This window comes from Suncus etruscus, chromosome 5 (genome assembly GCF_024139225.1).
Source record: "Suncus etruscus isolate mSunEtr1 chromosome 5, mSunEtr1.pri.cur, whole genome shotgun sequence".
Taxonomy (NCBI): Eukaryota; Metazoa; Chordata; class Mammalia; order Eulipotyphla; family Soricidae; genus Suncus; species Suncus etruscus.
In genome coordinates this window covers 39,347,153-39,366,807 of record NC_064852.1, presented here as the reverse complement: position 1 = coordinate 39,366,807, position 19,655 = coordinate 39,347,153, and the positions used below count along the sequence as shown (strand labels likewise).

Genomic DNA, 19,655 nt, shown 5'->3' with positions numbered 1-19,655 from the left:
AATAGACTGCGTTGCCAGGGTGAAAATACTGCATATTGTCAACATGTTCTGCATCAAAAGACCTTTGAACTAGACCAAACAGCAATTCTTTCAGGAACCATTGTTTTGAAATTCTAGCAGGAGAAAAGACATTTTGATCACAAAGACTGATGATTGTGAACTTATATCAAAGGATAAAATCAGTAACCAATTACAGTTAAGCATGATTAACACTAATTAACTTCTTTTCTTAACCACTTATCTCATCTTTCTCTTTTCTTCTCATAATAACCTCAGCCTCTTGTTGGAACACAATGTTAGAATTTTTTAAACTGTACACACTGAATTGTAATTCTTCTTTTATATTTTTATTTTTGGAGGAATTTCTCAGGGCTAACTCCTGGCTCTGCCCTGTGCTCAGGGATCACTCTTGGCAGTGTTCATTGAACCGTATGTGGTACCAGTAATTGAGCTGGGGTCAGCCGTGTACAAGTTAAGAGCTTAACACCTGAGCTATGCTAACAATCTTGAATTGTATTGTTTAATCTCAAATAAGCACTTAATTATGTCATCCCAGAATGAAGAAGACCTGTTTGACAGAAATTATAAGAATTTGCTTGAGACTGAACTAGATTTACAGCTTGGAGAAATAAATCAAAGAGGGATCAGAGTTGTGTGACATGTAGTGAGGAATACATATATGTAGAAATCTTATTTTTCACTATTTCATTTAATTTATGTTTTAAGTAAGAACAATTCTATTTGGTGGCATTTACTGTTATTAGTTTATACTGACTGGTTGAATTTTGTTTTGTTTTGTTTTGTCTGGGGGACACATCTGGCTGCACTCAGGAATTACTTCTGGCTCTTTGCTCAGAAGCAATCAAGGACTATTTTGAATGTTAGGGATCAAACCCTCATAAACCATGTGCAAGGCAAACACCCTCTGCTCTGTGCTATCTCTCCAGCCCCTGGTTGGCTGAATTTTGATACCAAAGAACTGCTATGGATCACAGCTTTATTTCATCTGTTTTCTTGAAGCCGTGTATGCCTTAGCATGCTTGGAAATGCCAAAGCATGACCCTCAAAAGTCTTTTTTGAGCTTGTTTTAATTACCCAGACTAAAATGTTACAAAACACTTTATATTTCCTAGTAGTTTTAATTTTGCATTTTTATATAGTCTTCTAAATACCCTTTGATAGTAGTTAAAATTCATTTACTGATGTCTTATCAGGAGCTATTTTTTTCTTGTGTATTCCTCAAGAAAGAATATCTTAGAAGCAAGAAAATTAAATGTTTATTGAAAACTGAAATAAATAGGCCTGAGAGTCAGGCTGTTCTGTGAATGGCCAGTGAGAGAATCCCATTTTTCTTTCACGGTTTCTGAGTTTCCTGATTCCTCTAGTACCAACTTTTCAAATAAAAGACTAATTTAACCTTTTTTATTAATAAAATGATCAATTTAATGATAATCTGTTATAATAACTTTTATTAAATAAGAGTCTATTCTAGGCCAACATTAGGCCTTGTGTTTAGTCAGCCACTACAGTTTTTTCTGACTACCAAACAAACAAATAAACTTAAGCTTTTACAATGTATTGCTCCATGCTTGTCTCATCCTTTCTCTTGGGGGTTCTCACCCCCCCCAATGGTACCACTATATTACTGTTACTGTCACTGAACCTTGAATGCCAGTGAGTCTTCCTCTCATCATTCTTATTTAAAATGATAGGTATAAGCTTTTAAACCTGCTTTACTTGTGTTATTTATTATTTTCTGGTATTTATTTTCATGTAAATATTAAAATTAATAAATATAATGCCATTTTATTCAATCTACCTTTTCATTTAGCCTGTCTGTGCTCAATCCAATACATAGACCCAGTTATAAGAAAATTTTTTCCTTCCCTATTTATTGTAAAAAAAAAAAAAGAAACTCTTAAATTGAGAGGAGGTTTCATAGCCTACAGGAGCATATCTCATCCATGAAGTTCACTAGTGTCCTTTCTCTATACATGCTGATATATAAAATAGGTCACTGTCTGCAAACCAGGCGGTTTTCTCCTGCTATGTAATTCAATAAGCTATTTTCCACTTTAAATAACCCAACCTAATATATCATAATACTTGGAAGGATATCCATAAAGAATAAAATCTTTGGCAAGATTTTGTTCCTGGGCAAAAGGTGGTGGTAGAGAACAGTATTGATTTAACAAATTTGATAGTACAGAAGATCTAACTAAATATTGTGATTATATTTTAAGGATATATATCTTTTAATATGAAATGTTTTCTTTTTGAACTGCTATTTTATTCCCAATTAACTAAAATTTAGTACTCTGAATTTTAAAACAATTTTCTTGAAACAGCCTGAGTTATTAGTAAATAACATAAATATATTTTAAAATGTACTTTGATAGGGACATTATAAACGTTTTTGTCTTACCCATGGTTAACTTTAGCTTGATTGCTATCATCACATATAGTCTCTTTTTATTTATTTATTTTGATTTTGGGCCTCAGCCGGTGACACTCAGGGGTTACTCCTGGCTATGTGCTCAGAAATTGCTCCTGGCTTGGGGGACCATATGGGATGCCGGGGAATGCCGGGGATCGAACTGGGGTCTGTCCTAGGTTAGAGCATGCAAGACAAATGCCCTACCACCTGAGCCACTGATCCGGACCCAATATAATCTCTTAAGAACTAATAGGAGTGATTCCTAAGAAAAGAACATCTTTCAAAAGAAAAATTCCTTGGGGTCAGAATTATAGTACAGCAGGTAAAGTGCTTGTCCTGTACGCAGCTAGCCCAAATTCAATCATATGTATTCCATGTGCTCCCCCTCTCTTTCCACGTTTGAATACAGAGTCAGAAGTATGTCTGAGTACTGGTTGGAGAGACCCCAAAATAAATTCCACCCTAAAAGAAGGAGACTTCTTTATCACATTGAATACTCATTCTTATTGGTCTATGGAGCTCAAGGACTGAATATTTTTGCTTCATATTATTATTGGTCATTTTGCTGATAATTTTTAAATATCAAATAAATCAAGTTAAAGTTAAAGTTTCAACTTTGAAGTTATCGGTTTTAGAGTATTGTCTGTCTACTTATCTAATTTCCTATTATAAAACAAGCATATTCTCAAAATTAAAGGCTTATTAACCTATCTTAGAAATCATACTGAGTTAAAAAGTATATAATAAAATAATAGTTATTTTAATGAGTTTATTGTTTAGGTGTTTTTTATTCTTGTTGCTGCCCTGCTGTTTACAGTAGGATTTATACTCATTTAGCAGCACATAAGTAAGTTTTTGTTTTTACACCCTGAATATTTCTAAGTGTTTCATTATTTTTTACTTTCTTTTAGTACAAAACAATCAATAGTGACATCATTTTTAATATAAATTAGATATAAAACATTAAATTTTAAGAAATATAATAGTCTATCTGAGATAGTCTTAAAATATAAAGACAGGGCTGGAAAATAGTGTAGGAATTAAGATAGATGCTTGCCTGACGTGTATCCAACTCTAGTTAGTAACTTGATTTTATATCCCCTGAACAAGAATTATTCTTGAGCAGAGAACCAGAGTTCAGTAATTTCTGAGCACTGACAAGGTGACTCTCAAAGAAAAGGATAAATACATAAAAAATACCAGTAATATAACAAATGGTATTTTTGGCCCTCTGATGGAATGGAAATGAGAGATCAAATATTCTAGACAATGATAAATTTTAATGCTATATCAGATTATAAATATAATTTTCTTGGGATCAATAATATAATGAGTAGAGATCTTGGCTTTCCTGTGGTTGACCCAGGTTCTATCGTGGCATCTCATATGTTCCCATAAGCCTTCCAAAAGTGGTTTTAGCATACAGCCAGAAGTAAACTAACCCCAGGCATCATCAGGTATGGCTTCAGCACAAAACAAAAAAAATAAAAGTTGAATTATTCCTTAGAAAAAAAAATTTATTTCAATTTGTATTACAAACCTTAGTTGTTTGTATGACTATTTGGACTCAGCTACACAACTTGACCCAGATCTTTCACTGGTCTAGAAGGAAAGGCATTGGGCTAGCTTAAATATCAATTAATGTTAGTTCAGAAGGGGATGAAGAAGAAAAAGAAGAGCAGATGAAAGTTTCAAATAAAGTTCATCAAAATAATGGGAAACTGGATATAAAAGAAATTTAAATAAATGAAAAGGAGAAAATGTACAGAAAAAGGGAATTGAAGAAACCAGTAACTCACTACAGTGGCAAAAGGGTTACTTTAAACTCAAAGAATATAAATAAAGAGCAGTTGAGAATGAAACATTAAATTTAAATAGTCCTTCATAATTAAAGGAAAGATAATTTAAAACACTAAGAGTTACAAATTCAGTTGCTATCAATCTCTCCTCTTCGGATACTTCCATTAAGGAAGAATATGGTCTATTATCATCAGGATGAAAAGTCCAATAGAACTTTGTTGTTGTTGTTGTTGTTGTTGTTGTTGTTGGTTTTTGGGCCACACCCGTTTGACACTCAGGGGTTACTCCTAGCTATGCACTCAGAAATCGCTCCTGGCTTGAGGGAACCATATGGGACACTGGGGGATAGAACTGTGGTCCGTCCTACACTAGCGCTTGCAAGGCAGCCCCAGAACTTTTTTTTTAAAGTGATAAATATTTAATTGTTTTTAACTTTCCAGTATTTGCTACATATAGTCTTGCCTGAAATTAGGATTAGTGAGAAATAGATTTTTCACTTGAGTTTTTAGAAACCAATAAAACTCTTCATACTTTTATATTGAAACTCCACTCCATTAATAACTTGCTTATATAATCTTAACCTAGTTTGCATAAATCAAGTGTTTATCTGCATACTATTTTAGTTGTCAAGTAATTTGAAGAACACCAACAAAAAATGATAGACTCAACGTTTGACAGCCAATAATACCTTGGCTGGAAAAGAACTGGTTGAAGTTTTAAGCTAAATATTCAGAAATAAAATAATGAAAAAATCACTTGATATTAAAGATGAGGAAAGGACAGAAGTCAACACCAGTGGGACCACATATCACAAGCTCTACTGACATCAGTTGATAGGATGACAGATGGTATCGACAGGAACACTACTTAAAGAAAGAAGACTAAATAAAACAGACACAGCTATCTAATATTTTCCTTATAAGTTTTTAAAACTTTAATTTACATCACTTGAAGTTTAAAATGTGCCAGCTTTGTGATTCAATCTAATGAAAGTAGGTAGGAGGATATAAGATTATGTAATCTTCTATTCTTACAAGGTGACATAAAATTGAAAGGTAATAATAGAAGGGTAAGTGTGATAATAGAGTTAACATCTTAAAATATGAATTTAAGTTCTTGAAAATAATCAACCTATCTATTAAAAACTGCAGAATAATCAGAAGTATTTGAAGTAGATAGCAGGACAGTACCTTTTTAAAATGCCTTGAGGATAAAAATATACAGCCTTGCTGAATGAATATCCAAGAGGCAAGGACATTCTCTAAAGTTCAAATTCATTCAATCTAATTCCTTCTACCTTTTATATTAAGGCCAAAAATGAATATTAACCATTTTTATTTAACTAGGACCCTCATTTTTAAAATACTAAAGCCTGAGAGAAAAAAGTATTTCAAATGTGGTGGCACATATTTTTCAATTTATTCATGAAAGTGATGCACACAAGGTAATGGCCAATTAGTAAATTACCTAAACTTCTATCTTTATTTTTCATTAACTTACAAAACTATATCTTAACCAACACTAATAAGAAAATTTTTATGGTATCTGGCAGTTCTAATAATTAGAATAGTAATCACAATAAACATGTTTCTAAAGAATAGGCTCTATTTATATTAGGATAAATAAGTGACATAAAAATTAAAAGAGGGGCTAAAAATAGAGCACAACAGATAGGGTATCTGCCTTATATGCTGCACCTGGATTCAAATTCCCAAAGTCCTATATGGTTTCTCAAGCAACAGGAGTTATTGCTCAGTTCAGGAACAGGAAGAACTCATAATATTGCCAGGTGTGGACCAAAAACTAACACTCCTAACCCCCAAAGAGAATGAAGATGAAGAGAATATTCTTTTTTCATGAGAGACAAATCTATCATTCTTAATTCTTGTCTAGTTTGACTTTCAGGTTTTGGTCTTCCTTATATTGTATTTTGAAGTTTTCTTTTCTTTTCTTTTTTTGGTTTTTGAGTCACACTTGGCAGTACTCAGGGGTTACTCCTGGCTCTACGCCTAGAAATCATTCCTGGCAGGCTTGGGGAAACATATGGGATGTCAGGATTTGAACTGCAGTCCTTCTGCATGCAAGGCAAACGTCTTACCTCCATGCTATCTCTCCGGCCCCATTTTGATGTTTTCAATAATAATAATAAATATATTTTTATTTGGGACTACAATACAGTTCTCAGGGGCTACTCCCAACATCTGTATTTGGGTATGACTCTGCAGAGCTAAGAGCCAGGTGTACTGGATATAGAATCTGGGCTCCCTGCATATAGAGTATGCATCCCATTCTGGTACTTGGCAATATGTATTCAGAAAATTCGAATATTTTATGTATTTAAAATAGCAAACATTAAAATAAAAATATAAATGATTAAAATAATTTTAAAAGTCTATTACTGAAGTTTCAACTTTTAAAAATAATTACCACAAAAGATAAGAAGCATTTAACATTAGATTATTTTCTGAAAAGTATTATAATTGCTAAAAATATAACATCTGTAAAGTATTACTTTAAAGTAATCAAAACTGCTTACCTTAAAATGACTATTAATCTAATAGAAATTCAAAGAGGAAAAAAGATCAGTGTATTTGAGGGGTAGGATAAAGAGGCGAAAGAAGAGTGATAGTTGTCATAGGCAAAAGAATAGAAGTAGAACAGAACAGCCAGAGACAAAAGTGAATTTTTACTTAAGATTCGTACACATTGTTTGAATAAACTTGTTTCTTTAAATTAAAGTGAAATCTATTCTCAATAGTAATTTTCTCTTTGGAAACAAATGAGAATATCCTGCTCTAATAAACTTCTTAAACCAACTATAATTGTTCTTTATAAAAATCAACATTCTAGAGTTTAGTCAATACCTGATTATAAAATAAAATAAGCCATATGTACTTCCTTGATCATTAAACAAAATTGCTGTTCTGAGGTTCTTATTCAAGAGTGTATGTTTTTGAACACTTAAAGTAATTATTTCTAATTATGCCACTAATTTTCCACAGAAATTTAAATAATCTTCAACAGTTTCATCTATAAACTAAAAGCAATGATTGACGTAATATAGAAGTTACCTCTTGGCCCTCAAACTCTAGAACTCTGCTATATACCTTTTCAAACATTGAGACACGTTATTGTAACTTGTCGGTGTTGACTTATAGACTAAGAAACAATACTTACATTTTGGCCCACTTATCCAGTTCTTCTTCCAGATATACTTTAACCAATTTTGGTTGAAGTCCAAGAGAGTTTCCCAAAAAATAAATGACATTTTCATCCTTATTCACTAAAGAGAGATCAACTGAAAGAGAAGAAAATATAAAATTGTGCTTATGCAATTAATATTCTCTCAAGTGGAATTATAGGTCTAATACAAAAATTAACATAAAAAGTCCAAGAAGTATAATAGATAGTTTACATTTATTCTCCCAAGATTAACTCATGTTTTCTGAGTAACATTTTATATTAATGTTTAACATTTAGTTTAATGCAGAGGAGATAGTCTACATTTTTTTCTCCCATGCTTAACATCATGTTCTCTGAGAAACATTTTATATTAATGTTTAACATTTAGTTTAATGCAGAGGAATCTGAAGATTTTTTATAAGAATATTAAAGTACCAACAAGAGGCATTGGAGAGAATTCAATGAGCAGTATTCTTGCCTTGCATTCAACTTGGCATAGGTTCAAACTGGAGCAGCCCATGTGGTCCCCAAAGACCCAACAGGAGTGATCCCTGAGCTCAGAGCCAGGAGTAAGTCTTGAGCATAGACTAGTGTAGCATAAGCACACACACACAGACACACATACACACACTAATATAAAAACAAAGTGAACAAGCAAAAAATAATGTAATACAATAAAAATAATACCATCAAGAGTCCAAAGCTTTCCTTGTTATAATACCCAGATTAATTTTTATATAAGCAGAGATCTCTAGATCAAGAAAATTTTGAGGAATTATATATATGACCTTCTCTCAAAATCCATGAGGCTTTTTCTAACATAAGGCCAATGTTATCTCTTGAACATGTTTTTCTCTTTTTTATTTCTCTATAAAAGTTTCCTTAAATAAAATTAATTAATTTAATAAAAAATAAAACAGTTTAATACTATCAAGGCTCTCACACTTTATTGTGTTCATGAAGAAATGTTAATTAGCAACTTCTCCCAGTCTGACATAGCCAACGGCATTAGCTAAAAACTAAAAAACAGAATACTTGAAGGGAGAATATCAACCTGTGGAGTTATATTAGAATTTGCCACAATTTTGTCATATGTAATAAAATATCTTAACATTATAAAATGATTCTTGAAAACTTTAACTTTAAGCAAAGCTACATAAAATAAAATTCATCCTATCATAATCTAATATAAATAAGAGTTATGTTTTTAAAGCTGGCATATTTATGATTACATAACCCCCCAAAATGAAGACCTGTTTATATAAACATTTTCCATAGGAAAGGGGAAGTTGAAAGGCTGGAGTACATGCTTTATAGTGTGTGGCATAAGCCCAGGTTTCATTACTAATACCAAAAGGAACCCTAAGCACTGCCAGGAGCTATTCCTAGTATTTAGGTCATAGCCCATTAGCCTTGCTGAGTGTGGCAACCAAGCAAACAAAATACATAAAATGATCATCAATATTAATTTATATCTCTAAAATAGAATGCCTGCCTCAAATACAGGCATGGGTGAGGGAGGAGAGAGATGAGTGGCATCGGTGGTGGGAATGTCACACTGCTGAAGGAGTGTGTTCTTCTTTATAACTGAAACCCAACGACAAACATGTTTGTAATCATGGTGCTTAAATAAAGATATTATTAAAAAAAATCTACTTCCATATCTATTTGCACCAAGGCAAAATAATCATGTCTCCTTTTGTTTGGGTGAGGTGTTGACAGAATAGTTAATTAAAATATTTTACTGCTTTCCAAGCAAACTAAATTGCAAAGAAATATGGGTGATAAAGGGAAAATAGTATAAAAATAATAATTCAGTTTTTAACAGTATATAAATTCAGGGTCACAGGGACCTAGCACTTTTTCTTGGGGAGGGGGGGCACACACGGTGACGCTCAGGGGTTACTTCTGGCTATACGCTCAGAAATCGCTCCTGGTTTGGGGGACCATATGTGCCGCGGGGGATCGAACTGTGGTCAGTCCTAGGCTAGCGCCAGCAAGGCAGACACCTTACTGCTCCACTCCATCTCTCTGTCCTGTAGCTATCACTTTTTATCTGCAAGTCAGTGCTTAAGGAAATAACCAAAGTGGACATCACATCTATTCAATGCAAGGGCATACTTAAGCATCTATGCTCACTCAGACTAGGACCCATGAGACATACCAATGAACCTACATTTTTAATATGACAAAAAAAGTCAGAGAAGCCCGATAAAACCCATTTAGACTTGTCAAGAATGTGAAACATCTATGCATACAGAGATACAAGTTGTGAATTGATTTTTTTCTCACCAAGTATAATAAAATAGGGGAACAAAATAATGGCCACTTTGAAAACTTATTACAATAATCATCTGCATTTATTGGTATTATAGATATGAAAATACTTTTATTCTGTTTATATTCACTGAAAACAGTGTTCTCCATATATATACTTTTTACTAAAATAGTTCAGAAATTTAATGTCTTTAAAATATCCACTTCCCTTTATTTACAAATGAATGCAGTTTCATTAGCAAACTAATCTATATGCTTAAAATATAGCACAAAAATACACGTTATAATTATTTCTTAAGATTTAATTCCATGAAAAAATGCTAAACTTATTGTTGGCTTTTCATTAGAATAATTTGGCAATATATTTCTTTACTTGAAACTACTTAATTAAGCTTTTACAGACTTTAAAAGAATATCATCTATTTCAACCTTTTGCTTACATAGCAATTACAACTCTCTTTCATTGGCAGCTCTTTAAACTAATCCAATAAAAGGAATGTGTTTGTTGTTCACACTTTTGAATTGATTCCTTAATAGTTCTTGGCTAAACTAGAAAACAAATATTTATATTTAATGATTTTATTTTAAATAAAGTACAGAGTTTAATTAATTTAATTTTAACTAAGTATTCAAAAATATATCATTTGAACCTTAAATATAATTTTGTGAATCAGCTTTCTATATTTCTAGTTATGCACACCATTGTTTTTTATTCTTTTATTGCTGTTATTTCTACAGACAGCTATCTTTAAAATTTGTTTAGTTTAACTGTAAATCAGAATTATAAACTAAATTTTCCTGTCTTATGCCAGTCAAAAATATGTTCCGACATATCCTGTCATTATACTTCTCTCTTGTTTTAATTTTTTTATACCTCAAACCACACGGAATGACATTAGGTGATTGTTTTATCTGTATTATGCACTGTTATAAAACAGCATCAATGAAGCATATTCTGTATTCTGTAAAGATCTAAAGAAAGAAGAACTAGGGCAGCCATTTCAACCCGGTTCATTAGACCCATGTAGCATAAAAAAAAAGAAAGTACGAATTTAAGCTTAGGACCAAAATTGTTTTTGTACAAGGGTAATAAATATGTTTCTTATGCAAGGCTGATGCTCTTAACATACTCTCAAAATATGGCACCTTGACATATTGAACAATTTAAGTGGAAAGGGTTTTAGAAACTGCATGTGCAAGATTTTCTGACTTCTTGAATGTTTTTCTTATATATCCTTCTCTTCAATATGTTGATAGGAATGAGAACAAAAATTCCTTGTACCGGAAATACTTGTTTCCTGTTACGAGTCCTCCATAACAAATTTCTAAATAATTAGTCACTTAAACAATAGGTTTTTAGTTTATTATCACATAGTTCTGGAGACAATAAGTTGCAAATCAAATTGTCAGCAGTGTTTACTCCAGCATGGGCAGAGTGAAAGTCTAGGCTACTCTAACTGATTTGATATCCGTCTTCATATTCACAAGTATTCTCTGCATAACTGTCTATAGTCTCCATTTTTCATTATTCAAATGAAATTAGAGTCCATTGCACTGGACTTCAAAAAATGTTCATATCTATAAAGGAACAATTTCCAAAAAAGTTCACACATTTGTTACTAGAGTTTAGAACTCACATGTAAATTTTGCTTTATTTTGTTTTTAGTTCTATTTTTTTAAAGCTTAGGGGTTACCACTGGCTATGAGCTCAGAAATCGCTCCTTGCTTGGGGGACCATATGGGACGCCAGGGATTGAACCCAGGTCCATCCTGGGTCAACCATGTGCAAGGCAAACTTCCTACTGCTGCGCTAAAGCTCTGGCTCCTCCCATGTAAATTTCTATCAAACATGTCTCAACCCATAATATCCTCATTAAAGTTTCACTTGCCTTCTAATTATTTAAAACTTAAAGAGTTTTAATTTCTTAATATAGACCACTGCAATTAGATAGATCTTCAGTCAGAGTTTGAGCAATCTGTTTGGATGTATCATTTTTTTAACAAAAGTTGAAGTAAGAATGTTGTAGCACTTATAATTCTAGAAAGTGACTTGATTGCTTTTGAGCAACATTTCAGTACATAAAAACTGTCTCATTCTAAACCTTAGTGGTTTATTTTTAAGTACCAAGAATAACTCTGGAATTAATTTTATATTTACTTCTTCAAAATAAATTACAATTTCAGCATCATTTCAGATTCAAAGTTTCTCCTAACCAACTCAGACCTAAAATAAATACAGAAAATTAGGGGTCGGAGAGATAGCACAGTAGGTAGGATATTTGTCTTGCATACTTTAACCAGGATTTGATCCTGGGTATCCAAAATGAACCCTGAACCTATCAGGAGTAATTTCTAATTTCAGAGCTCAGAGTAACCCCTGAGAACTGCCTGGTGTTGCCTCCCCCCAAAAAAATAAATAAATAAAAGGAAAAAGAATTATATTTTATAACCTAGGTATATATATATATATATATATATATATATATATATATATATAATAGTGTTTTTTTCTTCTTGACTACTGCTAATTTTGAATCTTTCAAAGAAATAGAAAGCAAATTTTATCTGGTTTTAGATTGTATTATATTCATAGCTCTTTCCCTTACAAAGTCTTTTCCTTTTTTGGAGGTTCTTTGGAATTTTCTATTTATTAAGGATCTCCAGAAACCACTGCTCTATAGCAATTAATATGTACTTCTAAATATTTTGGTCCTATCCACTATCAATTTCTCTAAATTTTATTGTATATATCCGTCTTTCATACTAACTTTTTCATAACAACCTATCAGTATTTTCAATTCAGACTCTTGGTACTAAAAATCAAAACATTTTCTATTTACATATTGACTGTTGGTATGTTAATAAAGTTGTTTCAAGTGATAAATTATAACTATTTTATAGTACTAGAATAAAGTTTTATGTGTTTTAAATATATAGATCTATTAGTAAATATTTCCTCCCACTAACAGTTCATATTTGAATTACCCAAATTACAACTAAAGTTGTACAAAACAATAAACATTCAAATTGAAAATAAACTTTTAGATAACAGCAATGAATAATATTTTGAAAAGAAACATTTAATATTTATTTAAAATGCGTCCACATGAAATGGAGATTATGATGCTGAGTTAAATACATCAGAATGAATGGGATAGACAGAATAATATCTCACTTATTTGTGGAATGTAAGAAAAACAAGATATAGTAGGATACTACTATCTAGAGTCAACCAGGCTAAAACTCAACAAAGTTTTACGGCTCTATTGGAAGAAATGGGAGAAGTTTAGTAGGTATATATCTATGGCTCTCCAGCCCCCAAAATCTTTATACACATTCTTCTCCAAAGCATTTGAGATATTCTCAGAAATAGATAAAAGACTGGTTTATAAAATCAAGAGGATAAACAACAAGGATAAAATTAGATCAACCACCTCCTCTGACAATGATATGCTGAAAATAGAAATGAATTAAGACAGACATAAAGAAAAAAAATTTAATACCTAGAAATTAAACAGATCAATGCTGAACAGTCGTCAGTGGGTTAGAGATTAAATCAAAGAGAAATCAAAATTTTCCTGAAAACAAATGACAATGAAGACACAAATTATCAAAATTTGTGGGAAACAACACAAGTGTTATTAAACAAGAATTTATAGCTTTGCAAGCATTCATCTAAAAGGAAGAAAGAGCATTCATAATTAATGGCACAGATTAAAAATTTTTAAAATGATCAACAAAATGAACCAAAAATTGGCAGACAGAAGAAAATCACAAAGCTCAGAGCAGAAATTAAATAAAAACCCCCAAATAATCCAAAGATTAATGAAAGCAAGAGTTGGATATTTGAAAAATTAAACAAGATCAATCAATCACTAGCAAAACTCACAAAGAAAGAGAAAAATTTATATTTAATATTATCTTTATTTAAACACCTTGATTACAAACATGATTGTAGTTGGGTTTCAGTCAGTAAAGAAACTCTACCCTTCACCAGTGCAACATTCCCATCTCCAATGTCCTCAATCTCCTCACCCGCCCCCTATATTCAAGACAGGCATTTTACTTCTCTAATTCATTGATATTGTTACCATAGTTGTCAATGTAGTTATTTATTTAACTGCACTCAGAACTCTTGTATTCTGAGCCAGTCCTTCCAGTACTTATCTCTATTGTCTCTGGACATTGTTACAATAATGTCTTTTATTTTTCTTAATACCCACAGATGAGTGAGACTATTCTGTGTCTCTCTACCTCTGACTTATTTCACTCAACATAATTGTTTCCATGTCCATTCACATATAGGAAACTTTCATGACTTCATCTTCCCTGATGGCTGCATAGTATTCCATTGTGTATTTGTACCACACTTCCTTTAGCATTCCATCTGTTGAAGGGCATCTTGGTTGTTTCCAAAGTCTGGTTATTGTAAATAGCACTGTAATGAATACAGGTGTGAGGAAGGCATTTTTGTATTGTATTTTTGTATTCCTAAGGTATATCCCTAAGAGTGGTATAGCTGGATCACATGGGAGCTCAATTTCCAGTTTATTGAGGAATCCCCATAAAAGTTGGACTAGAAGGCATTCCCACCATCAGTGAATGAGAGTTCCTTTCTCATTACATCCCACCAGCACTGATTATTCTCATTCTTTGTGATGTGTGCCAGTTAGAGAGAGAAATTTTATAAACCAAATTGAAATTGAAAAGGGGGAGGTTACACAGATACTGCAGAAATTCAAAGGATAATTGGAGATTACTTTAAAAAAGTTTATGACACAAATCAGGAAAATCTGGGGAAAATACATGTATTCATGGGCTCTTATGTCCTCCAAAGTTTGAAGCATGATGATTTAGAATATGTGAACAGACTTATTACTCACTATTGTGAAATCAAAATGGTAATCAAAAACTTTCCCTAAAACAAAAGCCAAGCCCTGATGGATTCACTAGTGTATTCTTTCAAACATTTTTGTTTGTTTGTTTGTTTTTTGGGGGGTCACACCTGGCAGCACTCAGGATTTACTCCTGGTTTTATGCTCAGATATTGTTCCTGGCAGGCTCAGGGGACCATATGGGATGCCGGATTTTGAACCACTGACCTTTTGCATGAAAGGCAAACGCCTTACCTCCATGCTATCTCTCCGGCCCTCTTTCAAACTTTTAAAGTAGACCTACTGCCAATCCTTTTCAGGCTATTCAGGAAATTAAAGAAGCAGAAACAATCCCAAATAGTTTCTATGAAGCTAACATCATCCTGATACTAAAGTTAGACAGAGATGCCACCATAAAGGAGATTTGTAGGCCAATAAGCTTGATGAACATAGATGCAAAGGTCTTTAAAAAAATACTAGCAAATAGGATCTAATGGCTCATCAAGACCAAGTAGGAATCATTCCAGAGATATAAGGATGGCTTATCCAAAGCAAATCAATCAACATAACACATCATATTAACAAAAGAAAAATAAAAATCATATAATCATCTCAATAGGTACAGAGAAAGCATTTGACAAGGTCCAACACATATTCAAAATAAAAAAATCTCAACAAGATGGTAATAAAAGGAATCTTTTTTAATATGATGAAGGTCATTTACTATAAGCCTATGCCAAATAGTATACTCAATGGGTAAAAACTAAAAGCATTTCCTCTAATATCTGGGACAAGACAAGATTCCCCACACTTGCCTATTCTATTAAACATAATATTGGAAGTACTTGTGATAGCAGTCAAGAAAAAGGTATCAAGTGCATCCACATAAGAAAGAAGTCAAGCTCTCACTATTCGCAAATGAAATTAAACTATAATTATAAAATTCTAAAGACTCTACTAAAAAGCTTCTAGAAACAAAATATTTGTGTAGTAAAGTGGCAGGGTACATAATCAACACGCAAAAATCCATGCCATTTTTATATAAACTAATGATAGTCAATAAAGAGACATTATAAAAACACTTCCATTACAATTGTGCTCAGGAAAGAAAAAGTAATTTGGAGTCAATTTAACTAAAGAGGTGAGAGATCTATACAAGGAAAACTACAAAATAGTGCTTCAATAATAAAAGAGGACATAAGAAATTGAAAACATATACCCTGCTATGGATTGAAGAGATTAAGGTCATTAAAAAAACAATACTTGGGGCCAGAGTGGTGGCACAGTGGCAGGGCATTTTCCTTACAAGCAGCTCACCTAGGATGGACTGTGGTTCTATCCCCTGGCGTCTCATATAATCCGCCAAGCCAGGAGTGATTTCTGAGTGCATAGCAAGGAATAACCTTGAGTGTCACCAGATGTGACCATAAACCAAAAAAAAAAAAAGGACAAAATTTCTTCTCAAAACACTGTATGAATTTAATGTAAACCCTGTAAGGATACCCATGACTTTTTTCAACGAAGTGCATCAAATATTCTTGAAATTCATTTGAAACAATAAACTCCTACATTATCTAAAGAAATCCTTGGGAAAAAGAAGAGGAATGTATCACTATTGCCAACTTTAAATTATATTATAAGCAATACCTATTAAAATCACATGATACTGGAACAAAGACAGACCCTAAGAACAATGGAATAAACTTGAATATTCTGAGAATGAACATCAGGTTTACAATCAATTAATCTTTAATAGTGTCTAGAAATACAAAGAGCAAGGAAAGCCTGTTCAACAAGTAATATTGAGAAAACTGATAAACTGATGAAAAAATGAATTCAGATCTCTCTTTAATATCATAAAGAAAAGCCGAATCAAAATGATTAAAGACCTTGATATTAGACCTGAAACCATAAGGTACATAGAAGAAATCATAGGCAAAGGACTACATGACATTGGTACCAAAAGAATCTTTAAGAAGAAAACACTATTGGCAAGGTAAATGGATACAGAGATAAACAAATGGGACTACATTAAACTGAAAATCTTCTGCACATTAAAGGAAATAGTGATTAGGATTAAAAAGGCTATCCCTAGAATAAGAGAAACTATTCAGCAAACAAACCCCATCCAAAAATTGAGTGAAAAAATGAATAGACATTTCCTCAAAGAAGAAATACAGATGATCAAAGACACATGAAAAAATGTTCCACATCCATAATCATTGAGGAGATTCAAATAAAGCAACTATGAGATATCTCACACAACAGGCAATGACACACATCACAAATAACAAGAACAACCAGTGTTGGCAATGATGTGGAAAGAAAGGGACTCTTACCGATGGTTGGAATGCTGTCAAGTCCTGCCTTTCTTGGAAAACAGTATGGATATTCCTCAAAAAATCAAAACAAAACAAAACAAAACTTGCCGGGAAATTCAGCTTCTATATGACTCAACAATGCACACTTATGGATATAAACAAGAACACAAAAACACAATACAAAATGCCCTCTGCACTACTATGTTCATTGCAGCACTATATACAACTTAAAATGTGGAAGCAATCAGTTACCCAACAACAGATTAGTGGCTAAACAGACTGTATACATCTACACAATGAAATACTAGCAACCACTATGAAAAATAATAACATGAAATTTGCTTATATATGGATGAACATGGAAATTATTATGCTGAGTGAGATGAGTCAGAGGAAGAAGAATAAATATAGAATAATTTCATTCATCTTTGGATTATAAGAAAAATAAAAGATTGGGGCCGGTGAGGTGGTGTTAGAGGTAAGGTGTCTGCCTTGCAAGTGCTAGCCAAGGAAGGACCGCGGTTTGATTCCCCGGTGTCCCATATGGTCCCCCCAAGCCAGGGGCAATTTCTGAGCGCTTAGCCAGGAGTAACCCCTGAGCATCAAACGGGTATGACCGAAAAACCAAAAAAAAAATTGTTGCTTTTGGGGGGCCGGAGAGATAGCATGGAGGTAAGGCATTTGCCTTTCATGCAGGAGGTCATCGGTTCGAATCCCGGTGTCCCATATGGTCCCCCATGCCTGCCAGGAGCAATTTCTGAGCCTGGAGCCAGGAATAACCCCTGAGCACTGCCGGGTGTGACCCCCAAAACCACAAAAAGAAAGAAAGAAAGAAAGAAAGAAAGAAAGAAAGAAAGAAAGAAAGAAAGAAAGAAAGAAAGAAAGAAAGAAAGAAAGAAAGAAAGAAAGAAAGAAAGAAAGAAAGAAAGAAAGAAAGAAAGAAAGAAAGAAAGAAAGAAAGAAAGAAAGAAAGAAAGAAAGAAAGAAAGAAAGAAAGAAAGAAAGAAAGAAAGAAAGAAAGAAAGAAAAAGAAAAGATAGTGTTGTTGAAGATAGCTAGAGACAATAGAGATGAGAATTAGGAGGACCAGTCCATGGTGGGAAGTTCCCACAAAAAGTGGTGAGTGCAGTTCGAGTAGAGAAAAGTATACTCTGAAATTGATAGTTGTAAACGATCACTCTAGACAAGATCTGGATGCTGAAAGGGCATAACGTAACTTGCATGGCACCTCTTCACTAACACTAGAACAAACCACAGTGTCAAAAAAGAAGAGGATCTCTCTCTCCTCCCTCTCTCTCTTCTCCCTCTCTCTTCTCTCTCTCTCCTCTTTACTCTCTCTTTTCTCTCTCCCTCTCTCTCTCTCCTAATGGAGCCAAAAAAAAAAAAAGAAAGAGATGTAAATAAATAGATAGAAATAAAATGTCTGCCTTAGAGATAGCCAGGGAGAAAGTGGGTAGGAGGAAAGAGGTTAATCAGGGAGGGTGAGCGGGAAACTGGGGACATTGGTGGTAGAAAATGTGCACTAGTGACCTTTTTATTGTATGACTATAATTCATAATAAACAACTTTATCTGTGAAAATAGTATTATCATCAACTTTGTTTCCACAGTGTTTAAATAAAATAAAAATATCCTTAGGATATTTTTAAGTATTTAAAAATTCAGTACTAAAATGCATACAAAATCATTCTACAAAGATTGCTAATTAAAACTCATCTCATGGGATAGTACAAAATAAAATTGTTAAGCACACTAAAATAAAGCAAGAGGCTACTTTAAGACACAAAGTTCCAGTTAATTACCTCAAGAACTGAAGAAGCTGAAGAGAATAGCTATTGGTACTTTATATCCAGCAACCTGAGTTTCATCCTCTATACCTGACGGAAATCCTCAAACACTTCCAGGAATGAATCTGATTACAGATCCAGGAGTAACTCCTGAGCACAAAGTTTAGCCTCCCACCAAAAAAATATTTAAAAAGGAAATAAAAAAGTAAAGAACTGACAGAATTAATGATAGTAGTCTCCAGTTAAAATTATAAATTCACTTCATGCTGTTATATTGATAAATACTAGCATACAAATTAAATCAAAAAACCATGGCCAAAATAAAACCTGAGTGTAAGATGTATGGGAATGCTCAATGTTTTAAAACTTTCATATGTACTATACTGAAAGAGTTTACTGTGGTTGCTAAATTCTCATGAGCATTTTTTTTTAACCCGGGAAGCATGAGTCAAAAAGGAAATGAATACAAAATCTCTGTGGATGTTAAATCCCCATATAACTTATTTTTGAATCAATTCCATTTAAGAAATACTTGCTACCACATGTTTAAGAAAGATAAAAACAGCACCTAATTTAAAGTCCGTGTTATAAGTAGAGTTAGAAGTATTATGAGAATGCTCTTATGATTAACAGTATTAACCCAATATTAACACCTTGTACCTTTTTTATTTGAGAAATATTAACTAAAAATTAAAAACATAAGATAGTATTCTGTTCTGAATGCAAAAGATAAGAATAAAAATAATAGCGAAAGAAAAGGACTTTATTCAAAAGTATAAATGTTTTCGCTGACTGGTGATCATGTCATGAATTGTCACTGATTATATTACAATTTGCAATGAAAAGCATAGATTTCAGCTGCGTTGTTTAATCTATGCTTTGTTTATTTAGAAGATTAAAAGCAACTAATATGAATTTGTTGGATAGGACCTATTTAATTGTAAATTTGTTCTTGTCTTAGTAGTTGCGATACTAAT

The 19,655-nt window shown here is 32.8% G+C and overlaps 1 protein-coding gene across 1 annotated transcript in view; it reads right to left on the bottom strand.

The window, feature by feature from the left end:
* Positions 1–19,655, bottom strand: part of KYNU (kynureninase) — a 147,207-nt gene that overhangs the window by 116,659 nt on the left and 10,893 nt on the right. The window contains exon 3 of the mRNA XM_049773568.1: positions 7,415–7,535. Coding sequence (XP_049629525.1) covers positions 7,415–7,535 — 121 coding nt within the window. The remainder of the gene's footprint in view (positions 1–7,414; positions 7,536–19,655) is intronic.